Raw genomic sequence first — 25,651 nt, forward strand, 5'->3', positions numbered from 1 at the left:
GTGTTTCTTGAATGTCTGCCATTTGCATCTATTTATTTCAAAAAGTTGCCCATTGATGTTGGCAAAGACTTTTGAAAATGGACCATTGGAGACGTATCTTTTTTTTCTGTTTCCATTTACAAGGCTTTGTTAACTCTGCCCATTTCAAACATGCTGTATGCTGTGGTCTTTTAATATTTAAATGTCAACCCTGGCTCTTTCTTCCTAGCTAAAACTACCCCTACCCTTTTTTAAATTGTCTCTTTATCTTGCCCTTGCCTCATCCACACAGCCTTCCTCCAATGTCACGCTACTGTACCTGTCCTGCCCACTCAGTAGTGGAAAATTATCTTGCTGATTTACAGTGTAATATTAAGCAGGCATAATGGCCCACTAAAGCAGATAATATGGGTCACAAATCTCTGGAAGGAGTGATGCTTTAACTGGTTGTGGGGGTTTCATCATATGTCTGTTCCACACTTAACTCTAAACAGACTGAATATTCATGCATGATGGCAATGGGTAATTCTGAATGAATCTTTGCTGTTTTTCTTAAATAATTCTGTACGCAGCTACAGCTAGCAGCATAACAAATCTGCCAAACAGGCACACTGTAACATCAAAGCAGCCCTGTAGTTTGAGCCAGTGTGGTTCAACACAAGTGTTACATGAATACTCCAGGGACACAACTGTTTATATTCTAATAATAGCTCAGTGAAATGAATTCATAGATTTAGATTTGTATATAATTATAGTATAATAATAATAATGGATTGGATTTATATAGCGCTTTTCAAGGCACCCAAAGCGCTTTACAATACCACTATTCATTCACTCTCACATTCATACACTGGTGGAGGCAAGCTACAGTTGTAGCCACAGCTGCCCTGGGGCAGACTGACAGAAGCGAGGCTGCCATATCGCGCCATCGGCCCCTCTGGCCAACACCAGTAGGCAAGTAGGGTAAAGTGTCTTGCCCAGGGACACAACGACCAGGACAGAGAGCCCAGGGATCGAACCGGCGACCTTCCGGTTACAGATGCGATTCCCAACCCCCTGAGCCACGGTCGCTGGTTCAAAGCTGGTTCAAACTGTTTCGAACGCAACAAAAATGTAGAAAGTCTATCAACTGCTCACTAATAGCACATTTTATGATTATTCTTCCATTATTTTATTTGGTTGCCTTCCTGGACAATGTTGGGAGAATCAGTTTCAGGCATTGTCCAAAGTTGCCCTTTCTTATATGCAGCCCCAAGCAAACATGTTGGAAAGGGCGACTTCAAAATGTGCTGTGCTTGAAATATTCAGTTTGACACCTTTTTACATGTAGGTGCAGACAACATGGATTTTGTACTAGGCACTTGAGTGGTTAAAGACTGCATCAGACATCTGCATTCACATGCATTCAACTAGCTAAGGCTGGGAAGCTTGGTTAATATTACATGCTTGGTTAAAAAGCTGCATCCATACACTATATGGCTACATCACAGCTACATCAGTCGTGTCTGTGATTTTTTTTTTTTTTGTCCATCATGCACATAAAAGGTTTATTTCTGCTGTAAAGTTTGGGTTTACGTAGGAGTCTTATAACATTGCACTCACTTTGTGAAGACGTTCTTATTCTAAAGAACTGCAGCTTTTTTGTTTGCTTATTTGTTTGTTGTGTGACAAAAGTGTCAAACATTTGTACTAATTAGTGTCTCATCCAGTTACTATGAAGCCGGGCTTTGAACAGCTATCATGACTTTATACTTTTTACTGTTAATCTAAAGGCAAAATATGACCAAATAATCAGAATCAGAATCAGAATACTTTATTGATCCCTGGGGGAAATTATTTTTTGTATAAATAAATATAATTTAATATAATTATTTTTGTATAAATAAAACAAAGTATAGTCACAGAAATATTAGCTTATGCCCACGATCCTCAGTTAAAAGCCCGAAGCTATACAATTCCAACACAATCCTGAAATAAATAAATAAAACTCATGCATATGAAATATGAGATAAAGAACTTGAGTGGCCACCTAATCTCAAGATACCTACATTGCTAAATTGCTAATGTAGAAAACGTCCATCCATCCATTCTCTTCCACTTATCGTTGTCAGGGTCGCGGGGGGCTGTAGCCTATCTCAGCTATCAAAGGGTGAGAGGTAAGGTACACCCTGGACAGGTCGAGAGTCTGTCGCAGGTCGAATACATATAGACAAACAACCATTCTCGCTCACATTCACACCTATGGGCAATTTGGAATTACCAAATGACCTAACCCCACTAACTGCATGTTTTTGGACTGTGGGTAGAAGCCAGAGTACCCAGAGAAAACCTACGCAAACACAGGGAGAACATGCAAAGGCCCACACAGAAAGGCCCTGGCCAGGTGGTGGAATCAAACTCTGGACCTTCCTGCTGTGAGGCAACAGTCCTAATCACTCTGCCACCATGTCGCCAATGTAGAAAAATTCCTCGCAAATTTCAAAACTGTAGCAAATGTTAGAGGACTTCTACCAAGAATCAATTGCACCAAGAAACAAAATAAAACATGGTTGGTAGCTCATGTATTTATGCAAGTGAAAACATTCCTCCATTGACTTACAGCACTAAACTACAGTTAGTTTCAGCTGAACCAATAATAATTTGTCCTAGCCTAAGGGCATCACGTCTATGTTATTTTATGTTATTTTCAGTCTGTGTTTATTAATTAGGGTTTCTTATGAAAAATTAATTTAGCTTTTGATATATTAATCTCCTCCTCCCTCTATACATACCCATGAACAAAGTAAATTACACTTTCACGTATGAGTGATTTAAAGTACTTTACGCTAATCGCTGTTCATAAGATTCACCCAGGAAGCTCCACATAATGTAATAATATGTTGTCATGGGCTAAGCTAGCAGGCTTCTCTAAGCACCTCTTTTCTCAGACAGAGTCATCAGTGCTCTGTGTTGCAGTCGTGAGGTTTGCTCTGTTCTTCTTGTTGCCTGCAGGAGTTCTGCTTTGTGCATCCATACTCATCTCTCTGTCTTTGTAGAAAATGCAAAGCATACAAAGAAGCCTGAAGCATTCATGTGTGAATGCAAGTGACTTTGTTACCTCGGTAAACCACAGGAAGACACTGTGTGAATGCCTTTATGCTACTATTATTAAGTCACAGCATTTGTACATATTCATTTTAAAACCCCTTTCTTGGTTTAGCTATATAATGTGCTGTGTATCTGATTTCTTGAAATAATCCCTGCTGTCTATTACTGTCTATAATTTAACACAAAAAGATGGAGAGACATATTTGGGCCTTTTACCAACAAGTATCTGCACATTAGCATAAGAAATGTCACCCTTCAGTCAAATTTCTTCCTATACAAAATCCTTAAAAGCCATGTTTCTCAGTTCAGCAGTTTAGTTCTTATAGTAATTAAGGACAGTTTGGTGATTTGAATTTGATGTGCCTGTTGTGGTTCCATGGGTCATGCAAACTTATGTAACTCTTCCCCTTTATTCTAGAGATTCTGAGTTCTGCTTCAACCTTCTGAGTCATCTTAAGGCTGGCAAAACAAAATTACCCCTATTAGGCACCAATACCCGAGTAGCTGCAGCTACCTGCATGAGCTTCAGCAATGGATGTGTGGAACATGGTCCACTGGGGACTCAGTGCAGGTAGTGTCCCCACCCTCCCTGAGTCTGGTGATGGGCAAGGGGCTGTATCTCCCTGGTTCACTGCCTATACATTGAGGTTTTTCCCAGTGGATGAGAGGCTTGGTAACCCTTGCCTTCGGATCAGGGGAACAGGTCCTGACCGTAATATGTGCCTATGTGACGAATGACAGCCATTTTGAGTCAATAGGTGAGGTGCCGGAGAGGGCTCCAATAGGCAGTCTATTTTAAATACAACCAACTCTAAATGGATAGCCACTGAAGGAAAAAAGGTCAAAAAGGATGATGGGATTTAAATATTACCCAGATGGAGACCTGTTTAAAGTACAGTGTGTGTGTAAAGTGTGTGTGTGTGTGTGTGTGTGTGTGTGAGTGAGTGAGTGAGTGAGTGAGTGAGAGAGAGAGAGAGAGAGAGAGAGAGAGAAAGGGGAGGGGAGGGGAGAGAGAGTTTGTTTATGAGCAGATGATCAGTGATACAACATGTGTTCAACATTAGGTCCATCAAATAGCGAGTGACCTTGTACTGTGAATTGTGGGAGGATAAATAAACCTGTTACAGTAGGTGCACTCATCTGTGTGCATTTGTGCACCTATGGACATATTCTTTTAGCATGATTGAAACATTGTCTCTAATAGTACAAAGCACAAAACACATAGAAGCCCCCCAGCTGGCCTGTGGCTCTGAACCCAGGACCTGTTTGCTGTAAGGCAAAAGAGCTAACCACCAGACCATTGTGCACCCCATCGTGCAAAGTGTGGTTGTCACATATTTGTATATCATCCTTTACCTTATTTATTTTGAGTTTGTGTAGCCTCCCTCATTTTTCACCATAAATGTTTGAGTATCTACCTATACAGAGATGAAAAAAAAAAAAGATTTCTCTGTTTTTTAATTTACTTATTTGTTTGTTTGTTTTATTTATTTATTTATCTTCAGATCGCTATGTGCTGGTTGGTAGTCGTCATGACAGCGACCATGGAGGCGGGACTTCAGCTATTATGAATCAACTGATTGCAGCACTGACAGAGCAAACCAAACGCGGATGGGTACCAGACCGTACCACTGTGTTTTGCTCATGGGGAGGCTCAGCCCTGGGAAACATTGGATCTTATGAGTGGGGAAAGGTCAGCAAACACAAGAGCCTCTGCTTTATTAAATGTCAGAGGGTCAAGGGTAGAAATGTCTGAAAATAGAAGTACTGGCAACATACATGAACACCGATCACTAGAAATATGAAGACGCTTCTTGTCAAAGGAGTGTGGGGGGTTGGGGCTTAATTATGATGGTGTGATGAGTGTAATGACAACAATTATATGATTATTATAGTAGATTGAAATCATAATAGCTGGTGTGTGGTGTACATTTATGTGTTCCTTTCAGGATAACAGTGTTGTTCTGCAGAGCAGTGCAGTGGCCTATGTCAGCCTGAACTCTCCAGTTAGAGGGACGGAAGCTCTCAGAGCTACAGCTTCACCAACTCTTCTGCAGCTCACCTCAGATATACAGAGGGTAACTATTACTATGATTCCATGTACTGCTACTGTCACTCCAACATGATGTCCTGCTACAGTGTCCAGTGTTCTCACAACATACACCATATAAATTATCAGGGATACCTCAATATTAGTAGTAGCAGCACTGTGATTCACCTAAAATATGGCAATGAATAATCGCCTCATTTCAGTGAAAGGATATAAAGCACTGGCATTTTCCTTTTTTTTTTTTCAAAATTACATCTGCTGCCACAGCTGCGATTTTGCCAGGTTAATGTTGAAATTTGTGTGAAAAGGTCTGCTAAAAACCACCAACTGCTAAGCACCATATTAGAGATTACCCTTGCGGTTTCAAGGGCGGTTCTGTTACTTTAAAACTATGTTGTTTTGCAAGCTCTAACCCTAAGAGGGTAAAGTATAGTAAATAAGACTTAATCTTGTTTTCTATTTGAGTTCCTAGAGGCACAGTTCCTACTAAGTTGTATGTTATCAGCTTAATACTTCATGACTTTTCCCTGTTTTATAAAGGAATGACTTAAAAAATATTTTAAGCTTCAGACATCCAGATTACCCACAATCAGTTCATCTTAAAGCTCCGATCATGCATGATTAAAAGCAGAGTTTTCATATTCTTTATTTTTGTAACTGTTGTTGAAAGAACTTTGTATCTATTTCAACCCTTAAAAAAGTGCTCATAGAAGGTCGTCTCTGGATAACACACTGCTTTCATCAATGCTTTTCTGCATCAGTATCAGTTTTAATACCCATATTAAATGGTCTGTCTGTATTTGTATAGCGCTTTACTAGTCCCTAAGGACCCCAAAGCGCTTTACACATCCAGTCATCCACCCATTCACACACTGGTGATGGCAAGCTACATTGTAGCCACAGCCACCCTGGGGCGCACTGACAGAGTCGAGGCTGCCGGACACTGGCGCCACCGGACCCTCTGACTAACAGGCAACGGGTGAAGTGTCTTGCCCAAGGACACAACGACCGAGACTGTCCAAGCCGGGGCTCGAACCGGCAACCTTCCGATTACAAGGCGAACTCCCAACTCTTGAGCCACGTTCGCCCCGTTATCCCCTCATCAAAGCATGTGCCAGATTTCGATGTCTCATTATGGAAATTTGTGATTGTTTTGTATTAATCCAACTATAGCTTAAATATAGATGATTAGAGGTGATTAAAAAAGTTGGGTAACAATAGTACTGCAACTTGAATACAGTGAAAAACCGGAACATTATGAAAATTCATAAATGCGAAAGACGTCTGTCATACACTGGACATGACACAATATGCCCGTGACTCTGCATCTAGGATGTGGGAGAAATGAGCAGATGTAAATGCCTAAACTTTAACAAGGACCAAATATTCATGGCTGTGGAGTTGGAGCCTCTCCCAGATCGCAGAGCTATCACTGATTTTCTAGTTTACAGACAAACCAAACCAGTGACAGGATGTTAGTGGTTGTGTTAGAGCTTTAAACTCACAACTTAAAGGACCTAAAAGATCCGTTGCATCTTAATGCCACTTTTGGAGATCTTTTGGTGCTTTTTTGAAACTATGTAAAGAAACAACAGCAGGCTTGTTGTAACTAATTAGAACATCTCACTATATGACCATATTTCAGTTTACTTTGCTTCTTCATTTCTATTATTTGTTTGTTTCTCTGTAATTACCCGTCACTAATCAGGATGTTAATATTTTCAATTCTGCTTTGATGTTTTTTGAGGTAAGTTTTCCTCAGAAAATTGGCTTCAGGAACAACTGCTAGCAGACTCTTAGGCAGACGCACTGATTTCAGCAAGCTCGGTATTAAGAATAAAGATGGCCAGATGTTGACATGAAATACTGCCACCTTGTTTTGAAGGCCATTCTTAATGGAGTAATTTTATGTTCATTCTACACATCCATTAAGATAATTCTCCCTTATGTTTAGTATAATAGAAGGATAAAAACGTTATGTGATCCTCCTCTGCCTTGCAGAAATTAGTTAAGGATATACCTCACAGGTGTCCTCGGTTTCTTTGAAATAAAGACGTCAGGGGTTCAAAGCCTGGTTAGAAAATGCTTCTGGCTAGACCCTAATGCCAAATCAGCTACATTGAACTATGAGTGAGAGACGGGTAACTGAAGCCATAATTGCTTTAGTAAAATAGATGGTGTAAAAATGTTACATAACCAAGGTCCCTCTCTTTCTTCCTGAAATTAGTTGGAAGAGATGCCTTGCAGGTGCAGATTAAGCGAGACATCTCTCAAAGGCTTTGGGCAACTTTACAGCTGCTGCAACTGCTTGTGTTACACCCCTGAAAACAGGGGGAAAAGAATCACGAGAGTGATTATGACTTGCGTCTCTCATGCAGTAGTTTATTGCAGTAAATGAACAGAAATGTTTCACATTCTGTACTGCTAAATGTCACATGGTGGAAGAAAAACACTAACTAATAAACCGAAATACTAAAGTGCTTACTATACATATACTTGAGCAGGTTTCCTGGCAAAATGGCTGACAATCGCGGCGTTTTTAGCTCTTGCCGTTATCTTAATGGCCATTACACAGTACAAAACTGAGGCTCAAAACCGCCACGTATATGTGCACAAAACTGTAATATAATGCTTCTAAGGCTTACAAAACAATGAAGGATTACCTCTTAAATATCTTAACAGTGTACACATTGAAAATATATCAACTTTTAAACACTTTTACCTGAAAACAGGGGGAAAAGAATCGCGAGAGTGATTATGACTTGCGTCTCTCATGCAGTAGTTTATTGCAGTGAGGAGAAGGCGCAAAAGCCCCCTGGTGGAGAACAGAGACACTACTAATCGATCCCAGAAAAGGCTTACTAGAGGATCAGAGATGTATAGATTGTAGTTCTCTTAAGTAACATGAAAGCCATTAATATAACATGAAAAATAATAAACTCTTAGCCATTTTCTTACCATATTTACATTATTTTCATCCTTATATCAACAGATATCAATTAGTATTAACTGAACAGTTTTATAAGCAGTAGTCCTTCAACCTGTCACACTCTCCCCCACTCAAAAAATGTCGTCCCGACATTATACCAACAAGATGCTTTTCAGTCTATATTCTCTTGTAGTCAGGACATCAACAGTAGAGTGAACCAATGTCCTCAATTCTGTGGATTTAACACCTGTTTCACCACAGTCCATCACTGGTGACTGAAGACAAAGTCTATAACCAGTCCATATGTGAGTCTTCACAAAGTCTATTGTCTATGGTTATAATCCACAGATGGGGAAAAGTTCATGTCTTTTTCTTGATGACAGTCTTTAAGTACAGTTCTCAAGTCATCAGTGAAAAAGTGTCAACTTACATTTGCTGGAGTCCATACAAACCAATGGGCTGGGTGCAGTATGACTGCACAGCTGGAAACCATGGAACCAGGCCCGGGTACACAGGAAGCAGTTGCGGTGCTGGCTGAACACTGTAGCAAGATGGGGTGCCCAGTTGGTCATACGTCATCCATCTTGGCGGGTGTCTCTCTCGCTGTGGCCGCTGAGGTGTCTCCTCCTCAAGTCTCTCGAGTACAACAGGTAGAGGAGGGGCAGGTATGTCACCTGCAGTGGGCTCTGCCTCCTCACAAGTTGTCTCCACGGCAGCTGGGTCAGGCGCCTCCAGATGGTCTCCAGCAAGAGGCTCTGGTGTTGGTGCAAGAGCAGGGACTGAAGCTGCGGGCTGAGACGTTGCTGTGAGAAGTTCTTGTTCTGATGGCTGGGACACAGGTTGAGGTGGTGCGTAATGACAGCGGTATTCATCAACACTGCCCTCATTATCAGAGTCTGGCACAACAGCGACGGGTTTATCAGTCTTTTTCTGTTCATGTCTTGTACGATTATCTTTTTCAGGCACTTTTTCAAAAGGTAAGTGGTCACATGACATAAGCAAGTTTCTGTGAAGCACTCTAGAGCACCCTTTGCCTCTCTCCGGTCTTACCTCATAGATAGGGAGGTCAGGCCCCATTTGTCTGACTACTGTGTGAACAGTTTCCTCCCAATAGTCTCTCACTTTCCCTGGGCCTCCTCTAGGTGTCAGGTTTTTGACCAGAACTCTCTCGCCAGGTTGTAACACAGAACTCCTTACTTTTGTGTCGTAGTGTCTTTTGCCCTTTTCAGCAGCTTTCTTTGCATTCTCATTTGCTATAGAGTATGCTTGTTCCATGCCCTTTCTCCATTTTTCAACATAGTCTCTGTGGTCACTAAAATCTGTTTCTGAGTACAGTCCAAAGAGCATATCTATCCTGACACTGTCACTCTGGAAGCCTGAGTATGGTGTGCAAACACATACGCTGGACTAAAGCTGGGTCGTATTTGAGTCCTGACTCTGATTCTTGGGAAGCAAATAAGACTTTCTGCTTTAGATCTAAAACTCTCATCAGGAAGCTTTGAGCAGTCTCTTTTGGGGTCTGTACCTCAGAGGCAAGTTGTTTATAGAGTTCGGTGGCGCTCTTCTCCTGGAAATGGGAACGCAGTATGCGGCGTAGAGTCGGAAGGGTGAGTTGAGCTTTTCCCTCCAAATAGCTGCGTAGTTGTAGACCTGGCAAGATAGCTCCGATGACAGCATCTCCAATGTCAAGCTCTGAGTAGCCTCTGCTCAGTCCATTTTCGATCTGGTGAGCAAGACTGGAAAATGTCAGTTTATCTTTTTGACCTGGTTCGCCAATCTGGCCCGATATTTTGAAATCTTTCTGCCAGTAGGGGCTTGGTCGTTGGGGAGTACTTGACACAGATGAGTTAGGGACAAAGTGATTACCTTGGGAGTGAGAAATAACCGCTGTGTTAACTGCATTAGCTGTCTCTGTTACCAGTGTGGTTGCAGTGTTTGGTTGTTCTCTGTGCCCTGAATCACCCTCTTCATTTGCATTTGGTTCAGTCTCAACAATTGTCTCTTTCATTACTTCAGCAATCTTATCATTAAGCAACAACAGTTCTGACATTCCTTCATCCTCAAGTACTGTTATACCTTCTCTCTCAATGTGTATTTGGATGTGTGTTAGCAGTGACAGTCGTGTTTTTGTGGTAACATCTATTTTCTCTGCAATGCCAAGGAACTCGCAGATTGACACTAGTTCATCTTTGGACAGAGTGTGCATTTCACGCACAACCTCTTCTCGCAGCTCTTCCACCGAAGACATTGTGGCAGTAGGCAGGAAGAATTTTACATGTACAGGTGACGCTGAGCTGAGTCGTTTTTGCAGCCCCTGATGATCTCTGGCTGGCCTCAGGAAACATGCGCTAAAACACAGCTACCAGTTCGCCTCGACAGCAACACTTTCCTCACTGCAGTCTGCCTGGGTTGTATGGGGGGATTTAGCTGGCTTGGACTACGATGTGCAGATTGTGGACACTGGACATCTAAGCAGCTATCCCAGTGGTGCCTCCAAATGTTACACCCCTGAAAACAGGGGGAAAAGAATCACGAGAGTGATTATGACTTGCGTCTCTCATGCAGTAGTTTATTGCAGTGAGGAGAACGCGCGAAAGCCCCCTGGTGGAGAACAGAGACACTACTAATCGATCCCAGAAAAGGCTTACTAGCTGATCAGAGATGTATAGATTGTAGTTCTCTTAAGTAACATGAAAGCCATTAATATAACATGAAAAATAATAAACTCTTAGCCATTTTCTTATCATATTTACATTATTTTCATCCTTATATCAACAGATATCAATTAGTATTAACTGAACAGTTTTATATGCAGTAGTCCTTCAACCTGTCACACTTGTACAAGAATTCAGCTGATTATTAACCTGTTCATTTATTGGAGCTGATAATTCTTTAATTAATGATGTTTTTTTTTTAACAAGCAAACCACCACTACAAGGTCTTTATCAGTTTATTATAAATGGTAAAGAACTGAATGCTTATATATCAAGAGTAATACAGTGGTGTAGTAGACACAACGCCCATCCCATTATAAAAACAAAACATATAATTTTATGACTTTGCGCTTCCTGTATTTATTGTTTCTATAAATGCTGCACTCTCCCTGGAACTTTTCACATTTTCCTGTCTGAATTATAAAATGTATCCCTCCTACAGTGATTAAAATATTTGCCATTTCCTGAACCACTTAGCAAAAGTAGCGATATCACACTGTGAAATATACCTCACTGCATATAAAGCTGTATTACTGGCACATTTTACTTAAAATTTCAAAAATGAAAGTAATTTTTCTGTAGAAATATGAGAAAAATGTTTCCCATCAGTGTTATGTAGATCTATGGATCAATATTACTGCTGCAGATCTTTAGGGCTGACCTCAGTTGAAATACTTTATATTCTGTTTACTCTACAGGAATACCTTTTTAAAATCATATGGTTGTAGTGTCTCTGCTGTGAGGACCACACATCTCTAAAAACAGCTTTTAAAAACCTCCAAAAAAATAGGGCTACAACTTTATTAAAAGAAAAAAAAGTTTATTAATATAAAATAAAAAGATCACAGGTAAATTAAAAGTTTTAAGCACTGTGTGACACTGATAAATGTCAATCTCTCCAGCGCTGTTTATAAACCAATAACAGAAAAATAAAGGTGCTGTATCAGCAAAGCAGCTTGTTAAATCTATTATATTTGACCAAACCAAAGCCTTTTTCACTTTTTCTTGCTAATCTGAAAATGCAGGTGAAGCCTGCACCTATTCAGCTGGCCTTTTCTATTAAGCCAGACATGGCAGCAGCTGGCATCCCCTCTCAATCATCAGGGGTTTTCTTTGCTAATGTGTTAAAGGAGTTATTAAAAGTTTCTTCACACTACTCTCTAACTCTGCTATATCCTATGATGGCCAAGGTAGTCTGAAAATGAAAGCTTATTTGTTAATATGATAAATCACAGAGGGCTCACTTATTTACCAATACTCGCTCTGTTTCTGCACCATGAACTGAGCAATGGAACAGCTTTCCGTTACTTCCCTGTTAGCGTTTAAACACATTTACATGTAAATCTATATTAGCCATCTAGCTTAATAATTTCTGGAATAGAAGAACCCTTGAATGTACTTCATACCTTACTTACTCACTAGCAACTTATGGGCTTTAAATACATTATCTACCCTTGCTGGTACTCCACCTTCTGCATGCGGTATTGCAACTGCATGTGTCCATTTCAAGCTTTAGAGAGGAAAAGTGTGAAATAGACACAGTAGACTGGTGTGTGTGTGTTACAAACCAGGATATTGAGAAATGTACTGAACTTCACTGACATACACTTAAATAAAACCATGTCATAATTAGGGATGGGTATCGTTTAGGTTTTATCCGATACCGGTGCCAAACCGGCTTAAACGGTGCTTAAACCGGTGCTTAAAGAATGGAGAACACAAAATTGGTCCAAAAACCTCTCATGTTCAGCTGTTTTTTTTGTAAAAAGATAACAATGTTAGCCTTTTCTGCAGCTATAGGGCATATATGGTATCACTCTTGGCTGGAAGCAGTGCTTAAACAATGGAAAAAATGAACAACATGAACATGAACAACATTAAGCTACTCACGCAGAGAAGAACGGCTGCTGGTGCCGTCATCATCCGTCATCATTTCTGCTACACTGGCAGGGCTAGGGGCCAGGACTCTCCTCTTCGTGTTTTTGGGGGATGTTACTAACTCCGGGCCCGATAACAGGCAACCCACCCGCAGTAGATGTGCTCGGTGTGAGGTCTCACAGCAAGCTATCAAATACGGCGCATTTCTCGGCTTTTAAAAAAAACGCTATGCGTCCCCAGGTGTTTCATCGGATTTGAGGTGTTACCTCCTTTGCACAGTGTCACAGTATCAGCTTAAAGCACTTGTTGCAGGCTGCTGAGTTTGCATATTTTGCTGTGAAGTACAGCCAGAGTTTTGACCGCTTCGCCTTGGGCATTTTTAATCTGTAGCTCTGCTCTAAAAGAACGTACGTACCTGGCCCCGCCTATTATCCTCGGAAACGTAAAACGATTGGCTAGAATCTAAAGTGTATCACAGCTCAGGAAAAAAAAACACCGAAATAAAGCACCGAAATGTGCGCTGCTTTTCGGTCTGGTTACTACCGTTTATGTCAGAACCGGTGCCGGTACCCATCCCTAGTCATAATACTATGAATGTTGAACTTCAAATGAAGTACCGTAAACATAATAAATGCACATCTTACCAATAGTTTGTGTGAGCATGGAGTGCAGTTAAAACAGTGTCACTTTAGCATGTTTACAGTTACTGTTATAGTCCTTTGTTTCACTCTTTTCATGTAATCACTGACTGATTCCATTATGCTGACAGTTTGAACATATTTTACTTTTTGGTCACAATGATGACTCTATGTATGACATATGCATGGTAATGCAGAACAAAATATAATTTTTTGCTGTTGTTCCTTTTCCTTTTGGGACTGATATTTGTTTCCCTACCTCTTTAGCCTTCATGTATGCAAATACCCTTTTTCACCTATACCATGACTATTTCATTTCATTTCCATCAATAACATAAAAGTTAAAACATGTGTGAAACGCCACAATAAAAGCAAGACTTTGACTGTTCTTTGAGATGTTGCTTGTGTGCAAGGGGGAGGATAGCACTCCTAATATGAGCTAAATATTCCCTCTCACCCCATCCCACACTTCACAGTCATATACAGTCTGCATTGGCCAGTCTGCTGATTAAGTATAGCAGCTCAATGATTCAGCCTCCCAAACTGTCTCTTTATTCCAACCTGGGGGTGTTTTGCAGATATGATCAGCCCTCACGGACTTCTTCCCAACTTCTACCATCTTTTTAAACTCGGAAAACTTTTGCCTTTTGAAAAAACACACCTCATCGTTACTCTGTCTCATTTCCTTCCTCCACCGCCACCACCACCTCTTCCCTTTTTTTTTTGTTTTTTCTCATTGTCCCTTAAGCACTACAACCCTCTCCCCACCTTGCTCACTTTCCTTCTATCACCTCTTAACCTTCTCTTTCATCAGCAGCAGGCTTTGCATCTCCCTAACCTCTCATTTTCCTCATTAAAATCTTTCTCTTACTTCTGCTCTACATGCTCTCTTTGTCTGTTCAGGCTATGATGCTTAGTATAATTTTTTTTAGAGTGAAGTCGTTCATCCACAGGGAAGATTTATCTTCTTGCAAATTACCAATCAGTTTCAGGTACAGGAGGTCACAAATGGATATGAGTGCAATGTCCCTTTAATCCCCTAATCTAAAATAAAGAAAAGGGCCCTGTCACATTTGGCTGTAATGAAGCTGCAGACAACCTCTGTCAGTGCCTTAAAAGAGACAAAGAGAATGTAACTTACCTTTTGATCTTCTTTAAGGAAACATGTTAACACGTATCCTGCTTGATTTATAAAAGTCATTGTTTTTTTTGTCAGGTTTCATTCTTCTGCGTTTCATACTTATAGCCACAGCTTCATTTACAAATTTTGTTTTTACAGTACTCTCTGCTCTGGCGTCATTCTTAATGTGTATACTGTAAATACTAATGGGACACTGGTGGTGCTATAAATATCGCTACCTATAATTTATTTGCAGACACATTGCTCCGTGCGCCTACTCTAATCTATGGGGCGTTAGCCATACCTGCAATAATTACCTGTCCAGATGCTGGACTAGCTCCTGAAAAGCAATTTTTTTGGAAAAAAACAACAATCTAACCACTCACTTAGAGGATAATTTAATTACCTGCTCACATAACCCAGGAGGATCAAAGTTACTCTTTTCTCTGGCCATACCTTTATGGACTTTCGGTTTTCACTGCTTTGCTTATTGTACCAGACTGAAAGAGGTGCATGATGCTGTAGAAAACCATGTCATAGATTTGTCTTCTGATCAGAAAAACAAGGCCCCGTCTAGACTTCAACCTGATTGAGATTGTGGTAGGACCTTAAGACAGTTGTGCATAGTCAAATGAACTGAATCAATGTGTGTAAAAATCTTCTATTTTAAAATGTTGACAAACTTTATATGAGGAAACAAGCTCTAAAGACTACTTCATGGAAATGGTGAACATGGCACAAAACTGTTGCCTACTGTAAATGCACCTCAAGCAGATGCAGAGCAGTGTTGCCATTTATTTACTTTAATCTGTCTACTTTGTATTTGAGTCCAGTATTTAATCTATTTTAGCTCTACTTTTGATTTCTATCGTCCCTCTCCCTCTGTCTTACTCTCTGTCTGGGGAGGCTGGTTCCAGCAAATCTTTCGAGTTGCGCAGATTGTGTAGCACAGAAAACTGAAAATCACATCATAGGATATTGATTTTACAAGTTTGAATTTGAGTTTGATATAATACTTGAAACGGCTTCTCCTATACTCATAGTCAACAAAAACTCTTGTTGAGTGGGTGCTAGGCACATATGCTGTTATATATGCTGGGTTTGGGGAACTCTGTCAAGAATGGTTTATTTAAAAAAAAAAAAAAAAAAAAAATCCTGTATAACACCAATAACGGTTGGAGTGAAAAGTTACCATCTAGTCAGAGAACATCTTTTGGTTAGCAGCTTTCCAAAAGTTGAGGAAATCCCAGTCCCATTAAAGAAAACAAGTCCTTTTTTGCATTTTTGGTCATTGCGTATATTAAATAATAATAATAATAATAATAATAATAATAATAATAATAATATTAATATGGATGTAAACAAGGCCACATTATACATTAAGATTTTATATATCACCTGTTTGTCTCCCCTTTTCCTTTTAAGCTTCACTGTTGTTTTCATTAGTAGATCTAGTAGATAAATGTATAGTGAAACTGTAAAAATGAGTAAATAATGCTTTTGTTTTTCTTAGAAATGTACACTCTTGATATACAAGATGTTCATCTTGTATGCAACGCTGTAAGTGTTGCATACAAAGCCTTTTTGGTCCCAGACAGGCTCAGCCAATGCTTTGTTACATGTAACAAATCAAAACAGCGAAATGCATCATTACAACTGAACTAACCAAATCATTTCTCCACTGTGTATACTTTTTGTTTACCTTCCTGTCTCCTCTGCCCTTGCCTCATACTTGTCCATTCATTGGCATTTGTGTCTCTGGCACAGTCTATCACACCATTCATCATCTCAAGTGTGTTTGAGTTGCCCCAGGTATTCTTTTCACCTTCTAGTATTTACAAACAGGTCTACACATGTCATTTATCTTGTTTGTGCAACAGCTGTAATACCTGCTACTTATCTTACTTTGCTTGGACCTGTCTTCCAAACTGAGATGCTGCTGCACTGATAGTTTTGGAATGGGTGCTTGGGAACCAATTATAATAAAACTAGATACTCGTTTTGTAGGGGATTTATACCAGGAGAGGGGGCAACAGGGGGTCGAAGGACTGCGAGAAGTCAAGAGGATGAGAAACAGAGGTGGAAAGGGAGATACAAGTGGTGCTTTGGTGGCTAGAAGAATACAAAACAAATGGAGAGGACCTTGTGCTTTAATTGGGTATTGTTTCAGATTTATGTTGGTCTTGTCTGCAGCTGGAGTGTGGGTGGCTTGTGGCAGGTTCCCCTATTTGAAAACAAATGGTCGCCAGTGGATAGCACATTGTTAGAGTGAAAAAAAGACCACAGTGGCAAATGGTTCATCTTCCCTCTCTCAAAGAAATGGTCAACTGTTTGTGTGTGTGTGTGTGTGTGTGTGTGTGTGTGTGTGTGTGTGTGTGTGTGTGCGTAACTGGAATTACAGGATCTTACATGTATATGTGCACTTGGCAAGTTACTGTTGTGTGATTTAAACCCCTCCATGTGGGCTTTATGTGGGCTCTATTCTGTATTGCCTACAGAAACACTGAGGTTCAAAAGTTGTTTTTTGAATCTAAACGAAAAGAATAATACCTTAGTCAGCTAAGGCTACATGAGAGTATCCGGTTGTTCAGTGATGACGCGACGAATCCTACTTCCGGGCCTAAAGTAGTCTGCGTTTAATATGGCTTTTGTGTTGTTAACATGTTTAATGTTATGTATTTTCTTCTATTTGATCTCAAAAAGCTCCTAAAACAGTCAGTGATCACTGTTGACCTCCCTCGGCTTTTATTACCGCTAATCATTTATTTAAGCTCAGTTTTTAAAACCTTAGGATGTAACTACAGCCCAGCCCATGCAGCAGTATATGAATGACTAACCTCGTATTATGGATGGATTATCTCAGTTGTTCTCCTGGCTGAAGTTTGGTCCTTTTACAGCATCCTGCCATACGATTACATTTGTTCCTGACCACCGAGAACACTCACGTTAACTTTTATCGAGTGGAAAAAAGTTAGCTTGTTTATATTATGCTAACATAGCTGTGACGCTAGCGGTCACGTAGCACATCATTATATACCAGCTAGCCAAACTTCAGTAACCCTACAAATGTCACTGCTGTTTAGTTTTCTGTCTTCATTTATGTTGGAAGTGAAAACAGAGCTGTACGTTTTAATTTGTTTCCTAAACCCCGCAGTCAGGACATGCTATATTGTATTTAGATAGAAGCTAGCGAGCTAACTCCCTGCTAACTTCTAACTCTGTTAAATGTCATAAATTCCGTTTTCATGGATGCCTGGATGTTAAACTCAATTGTTACACCTGGTAGAGCAGAACGCTGATCATTTTATTAAAGATGAAAGACTTTAGACAATTTTTCAACTCTCAGTAATGCCATAGTGATCATTTGATATATGGACCTGCAGCGGAGTTTAGGTCCAGACATGGCTAGTGATGTCAGACTGAACAATCGGATACTACAAGAGCAGTATAGGACAGAATGAATCCATTGCATCCAAAGTATCTGAGACAAAAAATGACTACACCATGACAATATCTCAACATCCAAACAGGCAGTCATGTAGTGCTCTAAGAAGACACCAATACAAAACAGAAGCCTTGTTCTAAAGAGGAAAACATGGACAAATAATTTAAATGCACTATGACTAGTCCTTTCTCTACTAAAGGAATTAAGTTTGCAACATTAACAGAAGGATGTATGTAAGCGGATGTATGTAGCCCATGACTGGGTCAAACATAACTAGATCTCAGTGTCATTGCAAGTTTATGTGTTAGTTTGTTCCTATTCTATCGCGACATCAGGGTTTTTCTGTATGTATGTATTTCATGAATACACAGTATTCATTTCCAGTATGCTAGCAGGTCAAAATGTAAAGCTAACCTAGGAGATTTTCAGTCCTCTTTACGAGTACCATGAATACATACACCGTGGCAAGAGGATACTGACAGAAAAAATGTTGACGTGCTGTGAAACACATTGTCATTTGCAGTGTTGGTCAAGTTACTTGAAAAAATTAATTAGTTACTAATTACTGATTACTTCTCCAAAAAAGTAATCATGTTATTTTACTGATTGCTTATTTTAGTAAGTAATTAGTTACTTAGCTACTTTTTAAAAACATGATACACAACCTGAATACATAATAAAGCAACAGACCTTTCAGCCCAATTCTATTTTTTATGCATAATCCATCATACAAAATTGAATCAAATGGAAAGCCTCTAAGCCTTTCTAAAAATAGTTTTATGAGTTTTAGTCTTTTATTTGCATTAAGCAAAAATCCAATTATATGCAACTGTCTTTGACTTTAAGAAATTGTTTAACAATTAAAACTATTTTTTGCATATAAAATGAAATAATGTTTTGTGTTTACACTCACTCTTTCAAATAGATGCAAGTAAAACACAGCAAAAAATAAATAAAATCGAAGATTCGGCGGCACTGTCCTGTTGCTCTTAAATCTATTTCCACCTGTTTAGCACGAGTGGGGAAAGTGGAGGTTTGCCCAGTGCTCATGTCAGTGGGGGGATCTGGGGGTTTCTTTATGAATTTCACATTCCCGTGGCAGCATGCTAGGTACTTGTTCAGATTTGGAGTTTAATTTTTCGCTGTATAAAGACGTTTTCTTCCCACGCAGAGTTTACAGTGGACGCTAATGTTTTTGTCAATTTTAATGTAAGTACGTCCCCGCTTTAAACGCTGCATGGCCGTACTCTCTCCCACACTCCATATTATCTGTGGTGATCTACACACATCTGTTGCTGCCACGGGTGTCACACCCGCTTACGTCATTGTCATTAGAAACACTCTCACAAACAAAATCACGACAGTTTAGTAACGCAGTAACGCAGCGTGCTTACGGGAAAGTAACAGTAATCTAATTACTTTTTTGCAATAGTAAACCCTTACATTACTCGTTACTTGAAAAAAGTAATCAGATTACAGTAATGCTTTACTGCCCATCTCTGGTCATTTGCTATGCTTGTGATTCCATGTGACACTAAAAGGTAAAATCGGTTCCAGTATACAGAAATGTTGTTGTAGACAGTGCAGTAAAAAAAAGATATTCAAATATTCTTAGGAACATATTCGTATCGTGGTGTTTCTGAGATAATCCTCTTAACATTCCTGGTTTGTGGTGTTTTTGTCTGACCTAATCTTCTCAGTGCATAATAGATTTCAAAGCACTAAGCTTCATGTTCATACAGATTTGGTTTTATTAATCTATTTGTCGTAAATGCATGTGAACAACTAGAACAGAAAGAGGATGCTGTTCTAATGTAAAACACATAATAAAAGGTGAAAAACTCCTGTAGACACAACTATGGGAGCATTTCTGAAAAGGAGCATTTCTTCTGAAAAAGAATATATATATGAGAGAGAGAGAACGAGAGAGAGGAATACACTGAAAATGCCCAAAAAGTTGCCGCCAGTGAAGAGTAAACATGACAAAATGCCCTCAAATGTATCTACACAATGATGAAAGCACACAAAATGTCTGTGGTGACTATCTTAGTTATGGTTAAATCAGCATTAACAGTCCTGTAGTGTGCTTCTATATGTGAATGAAGAACCCTCATGGGTGCCCTTTCATTGGAAGAAAACATGATGGTGACCTGTAGGCTTCCCCCCAAGCAAGAAAAAATGACATGCCCTTTAAATGAAAAAGATGTAATGTGGTGCCTTATGAGTTGCGGTTGTAATGGGCTCAGCTGGGGAATCTGAGATGTCACCCTTCTAGTGAAATAAAAAAACCCTACAAAAGTGCTATTTAGTATAGCATACCAGGATGCGGAATTGGATGCCCTTTCAAGGGAAAGAAAAATCACAGACAAAACAACCCTCTAGTTTGACCTCATGTATGATGAAAGATGATGTCGTGATGACTTCATTTTCAGTGGACATATCCAGGGTGCCACCCCCTATAGGTTGTACTGTTTGGGAGAAAAATGCTGGGAAGCAACTCTCCATTGAACAAGAGAGGATGCCCTTGCAATCGACTATATAAGCTATTATGTATCTTCCATGTAACCTTGGAAAATAAGGCATCATCAAAAACACTTTGTAGGTCTCATTATTCAATTAATTTGATTTTTGGCACATTACTGTTTATTCTTCTGAGGTAATTGTGATCGACAATTTAATGTAAATCACAACTGACAATGAAGTTTGGGGGTCACATACATGAGCACTCTGTTGTCTTGTGGTAGTGTCTTGAAGTTGGAAGTAAGGCAGGTCATATAGCACAATATATCGCACAGTTTGCAAAGAAAAGCTTGCATATTTCATGTCATGAAATACACAGAAAATTCTCAGGTGTACATTATTTTATGACACCAGGTGGCATATTATGTAAATGAAAAACTAAAAAAAAACTGGAGCTAGTAGATATACATGTACATTTATCTTCAAGTGTAGTGGTCTCCTCCTCGTGTCCTCCTGTCCCTTCATGCATCAGTTTATGACTTCTCACACTGATCAAACGCACAACCCACATCCAGCCCAAACTTTTGCACATGAAATATGAGTCTGAGAAACCAAGTTTACACAATAGAAAATACCCATGACAATATCTTTATGTATATCTTTATGGCCCAAAGGAGCAATCATAAATGCTTACCCACAGGAGAAATTTTTGTGTCTATTCCTCTCCTACCAAAAAATCTAAAATTCTAAAATCTCACACAAAGGCCATTTCAAAACCAATAAAAACGTATAATTTAAGTCATCCATAAAATGTATCTAAAATACCATAGTCCTTTGTGTGTTTCCAGAATGTTGGATTTTGAACACAATTAGCATTTGCTGTGACAAATTGTACTCTTATGCATGCTCATGAGTATGCTTCTACTGGAAAAACAATGGCTGATGCTTTAATTGAATTATAATACCATGTCAGATTTTCAAACATAAAGAAATGGATAACAATAGGCTTGCTTTGGAATCACACTGTATATGGTAAATATGAACATCATCCACATTAGCTGGGAGGCTTAATTTATATGTCTATTTTATATGTTTTCTCACATAAAGCCAGCGGAAAGGAAGCTGATGATAAATCACCAGAATGGGTGTGTGACTTTATGGCCTTCCAAGATGGCTCGACGGCACACTTGGCATAATGTTTGAAATAGTACGCTGTTGGCAATATGTTTGAATTACCATAGTTCTTGTATTGTCAGGAAAGGCATTGTGTGACTGCGGCAGCCTCAATGAATCTGCATAATCACGAGGAGAAGCTGCTCGGTCTCAGAAGGCGTTTATGCTGCTGACAGCATGGCCCTTCCATCACAGTTTCATATCACAGCGACAAAATATAAGTAGGGGAATGCATATGAAAATGTGTGTTAGGTGAAGAATGACGACTGTCATTACTTGTGGCTGTGATATTTGTCAGATGCTGTGGGGTGATGCATTTTTCGAACAGGGTTTTTTTTTTTCCCCCTTGCCTATTCTGCAGAAAATACTCTGCAACAAACCTATTGTTTGTAAAAAGGGGAAGCAGCTGAACTTTCTTGACATTTATTTTGTTTAATAACTACCTCCTAAATTAAGGACCAATTACAGACAATTTTGTTGTATAACATAAGGCCTTGAATGGATTATATATATATATGTATATATATGTGTGTGTGTGTGTGTGTGTGTGTGTGTGTGTGTGTGTGTGTGTGTATTTTTAAAAGAAATCCTGTATCAAAGGCCTGGGAGCTTGAGGGTCCTGCGGAGTATCTTAGCTGTTCCTAGGACTGCACTCCTCTGGACAGAAATCCCGGATGTTGTTCCTGGGATCTGCTGGAGCCACTCACCTAGCTTGGGAGCACAGAGCACCAAGCGCTCTGATTACCACTGGGACCCCTGTTATTTTCACCCTCCACATCTTCTCGAACGCTTTTCTCAGCCCTTGGTATTTCTCCAGCTTCTTGTCGTCCTTGTCATTTGGTATCGCTACATCTATCAATACGGCTGTCTTCCTCTGCTTGTCTACCACTACTATTACCATGTGGTTAGCCACCACTATTTTGTCCGTATGTATCTGGAAATCCCAGAGGATCTCAACTCGGTCATTCTTGGACGTCTCCCATTTTGACTTCAGGACTTCCAGGCCATACTCGGCACAGTTGTTTCTGTACACTATTTTAGCGACTTGGTTATGGCGTTCCATGTATGCCCCGCCTGCTAGCATCTTGCATCCTGCTGTTATGTGCTGGATTGTCTCAGGGGCATCTTTACACAGCCTGCACCTGCGGTTTTGCCTGGTTTGATAGACCCCAGCCTCTATGGAGCTTGTGCTCAGAGCTTGTTCTTGTGCTGCCATGATTAGTGCCTCTGTGCTGTCTTTCAGTCCAGCTTTGCAATGTCTGCAATGTTGCCTTCTGGCTGTTCGATCCCCGACTACACTTCTCTAGTCCAAACAACATTCCAATGTCATTGCTGTATATCCTGGTGGTGTGGATCAGTGAATTGATGTCTCGTTCACTCTTGGCATACAGCTTGATGCCATCCATGTAGAGGAGGTGGATGATGAATGCTCCGTTCCGTAGTTGGTGGGGACAGAGCATCTCCTTGGCAGATCCCGCACTTGATGGTGACTTGTGTTATTGGCTTGAAGTTGGCCTCTAGTGTTGTTTGCCCCACTGATTTCCTGATGAAGGCTCTTAGGGTCCTGTTGATCTTGTATAGTTCTAGGCATTCCAGGATCCAGGTGTGGGGCATCGAGTCATAGGCCTTCTTGTAATCATTCCAGGCAGTGCTCTGTATTTTTCTGACATTTCCTATCATTTCTATGTTGATGATATTCAGCTGTACATATCCATTGTCTCACAAGACAGACCACCCTAGTTGACTGGTTATCCCGAATTAGTAACTGATTCTTGATGGATATTAGAAGGAGCTATAATCATGGCCTGGAGTTTAAAACAAGGTTACAACTGGAGAGCCAGTCAAGTAATTTTTTCCTTTTGCTCATCTGGGGAGACCAGTATTTTTAATCGTGGTCTAACATTTGATTCCTCTTTGGACATTGATTTGCACTATTTCATGTTCCTGTGTCTTCCATTTAAAGAACATTTCTAAGCTGCAAGCTGTAGTATCCTCTAAGCAAAGAAAAATGCATTCTTTTCATGCCTAGATTATTGTAACACACTATTTAATGGCTTAGGTAAATAATTTTCTTTCACACCTCCAAGTGATATAAAATGTTGCAGCCAGTTTCCTAAGATACTTAAGCAAGCAAGCTCACATTACCCACATTTTGTTCTCTTTACACTGTATTCCTGTTGATTTTAGTATTTGCTTTAAAATCCACATACTTACATTGACAGCACAAAATAGACAAGTTCCAGACTAATATCTCAACTCCTTGTTCAATACACTGCTCACTGTCTGCACTCATGAGCTCAAAATCTGTTAGTTCTCCTTTGTTTAAGACTGAAGACTAGGGGAGGTACAGCCTTTTAGACTGTGGCACCAAGGCTGTGTTTACCACTTCAGCTCCACTTGCTTTTAAAAAGCAGTTAGAATATTTTCTGTTTAATCAGGCCTTTTGTGGACTTTTTTCCTGTTTTAACATAGTTCTCTATTGATATTGTGCTGGTGATTTTATTGTACAGTGTTTTGTGACTTTTTTTATCTGAAAACTGCTTTATAAATAAACTTAACTCATTTATTTACCTATTTGGAAAATGTAACACTTGAAGTTTAGTTAGGCCTTAAATTATAGTTTATAGTGTCCCATTAATTGCATTAGTTTTCAGTGGAAATGAAAATGAATAAAGTGATATTTAAACTAAAGTTGAAAATATGTGTGCACATGAGACATATAAAATGTATTTCTAGATTACATTTAAATTCCCTGTAGATCGTTTTACATTCAGCAACACTGTTTTAGCACTAAAGTTGTTCATCCAAACACTGTGTCTGCTTCTCGGCATCTTCCTTCTTGAACCCTGATGTTTCTTTTAGGTAACACAGAAGTGAATAAGTAACGGAAGAAGACAACCTTTAGTCTGTTGCAATCTCTTTGAGCCTTTCCCTGCTCTATTTTTTGTCTATTTAATATCCCAGTCACTCATTTCTGAGTGGCTTGTACATGCATTTTAGTTCAACAGCTGCAAATTGCTTTTTCAAAGACCACAGTCTGGAACGGAATTATTATTATCATCACAGACATAATGCAAAATTGTTTTTGTCATTGGCACTTTCTTGCAGCGCATTGCATTTTGATTATTGTACACCGTCCTTCCCTGTTACACTCTGCTTATTTGATGTGCCACACTGCTGTACACTGAGTTTACAAAGAGTTATTTTTTTTTACATTTTATATGTGTGTGTGTGTGTGTGTGTGTGTGTGTGTGTGTGTGTGTTACTCTTTATTTAGAACTGTCTGCTTGTCTGCTTAGTATAGAAGGTTGATTGCTAGGCAAGCAACTTGGGGATAATGATCTGTCATCTTTCAACTTAATAATAAAATGACATCTGAGTTTATCACAGTTTCTAACAGTTAACATAAATGAATTAAAACTACGAAGGGCAAAACTTTGCTGTGGAAAATGCAATTTCTACCTTACAAATTTTGACAAAATGGGTGTCATAAATTATTTATTATAATATTTTGGGGTAATTGCACAGTAGCTTAACTTTCGATCTATTACCTGCCTCAGTTTGTAGGAATGCAGAGTTTTTTTTTTTATTTTAATACACAGTCTTAATCCCACTGCATCAATTTAATTCAGTTCAATTGTATTTGTATAACAACAAATCACAAAAACAGTTATCTCAAAGCATTTTATATTGTAAGGTAGAGACCCTAAAATAATACAAAGAAAAAAGAGCAAACCCCAACAATGCAACCCCCCCCCCCCTGTGTAAGCACTTTGGCGAAAGTGAGAAGGAAAACCTCCATTTAAAAATGAAGAAACCTTCAGCAGAACCCATCTGCCATGACCAGTAGGCGGTGAATGAAGGTAGAAAACACTAAGACACGTTGTGGGAAAAGAGCCATTGATTAACAGTAACTAATGATTAAATTCAGAGTGGTGTATAAACACATAGTGAGTTAAAAAAAGAAAAAAGAAAAATACTGGTTTACCAAAAGTAAACCAGCAGTCTGAGAGCAAAGTGCTCTGTTTGAGTGATATGGCACTTTAATATAAGATGGGGCCTGATTCTTCAAGGACTTCTATGTGATGAGATGGATTTTAAATTTGATTCTGCATTTAACAGGGAACCAACGATGAGAACCCACTGCGCAAAGTGACTTCGGAGTGATGTGTTTTATA

The 25,651-nt window shown here is 39.5% G+C and overlaps 1 protein-coding gene across 1 annotated transcript in view; it reads left to right on the forward strand.

The window, feature by feature from the left end:
* The window catches only part of LOC120738575 (inactive N-acetylated-alpha-linked acidic dipeptidase-like protein 2), a 466,433-nt gene that overhangs the window by 292,235 nt on the left and 148,547 nt on the right, over positions 1-25,651 (forward strand). The window contains exons 12-13 of the mRNA XM_040039869.1: positions 4,572-4,759; positions 5,016-5,144. Of these exons, the coding sequence (XP_039895803.1) occupies positions 4,572-4,759; positions 5,016-5,144 (317 nt within the window). The remainder of the gene's footprint in view (positions 1-4,571; positions 4,760-5,015; positions 5,145-25,651) is intronic.

Source organism: Simochromis diagramma, unplaced genomic scaffold (genome assembly GCF_900408965.1).
Source record: "Simochromis diagramma unplaced genomic scaffold, fSimDia1.1 OVJJ01000026.1, whole genome shotgun sequence".
In the NCBI taxonomy this organism is placed as follows: Eukaryota; Metazoa; Chordata; class Actinopteri; order Cichliformes; family Cichlidae; genus Simochromis; species Simochromis diagramma.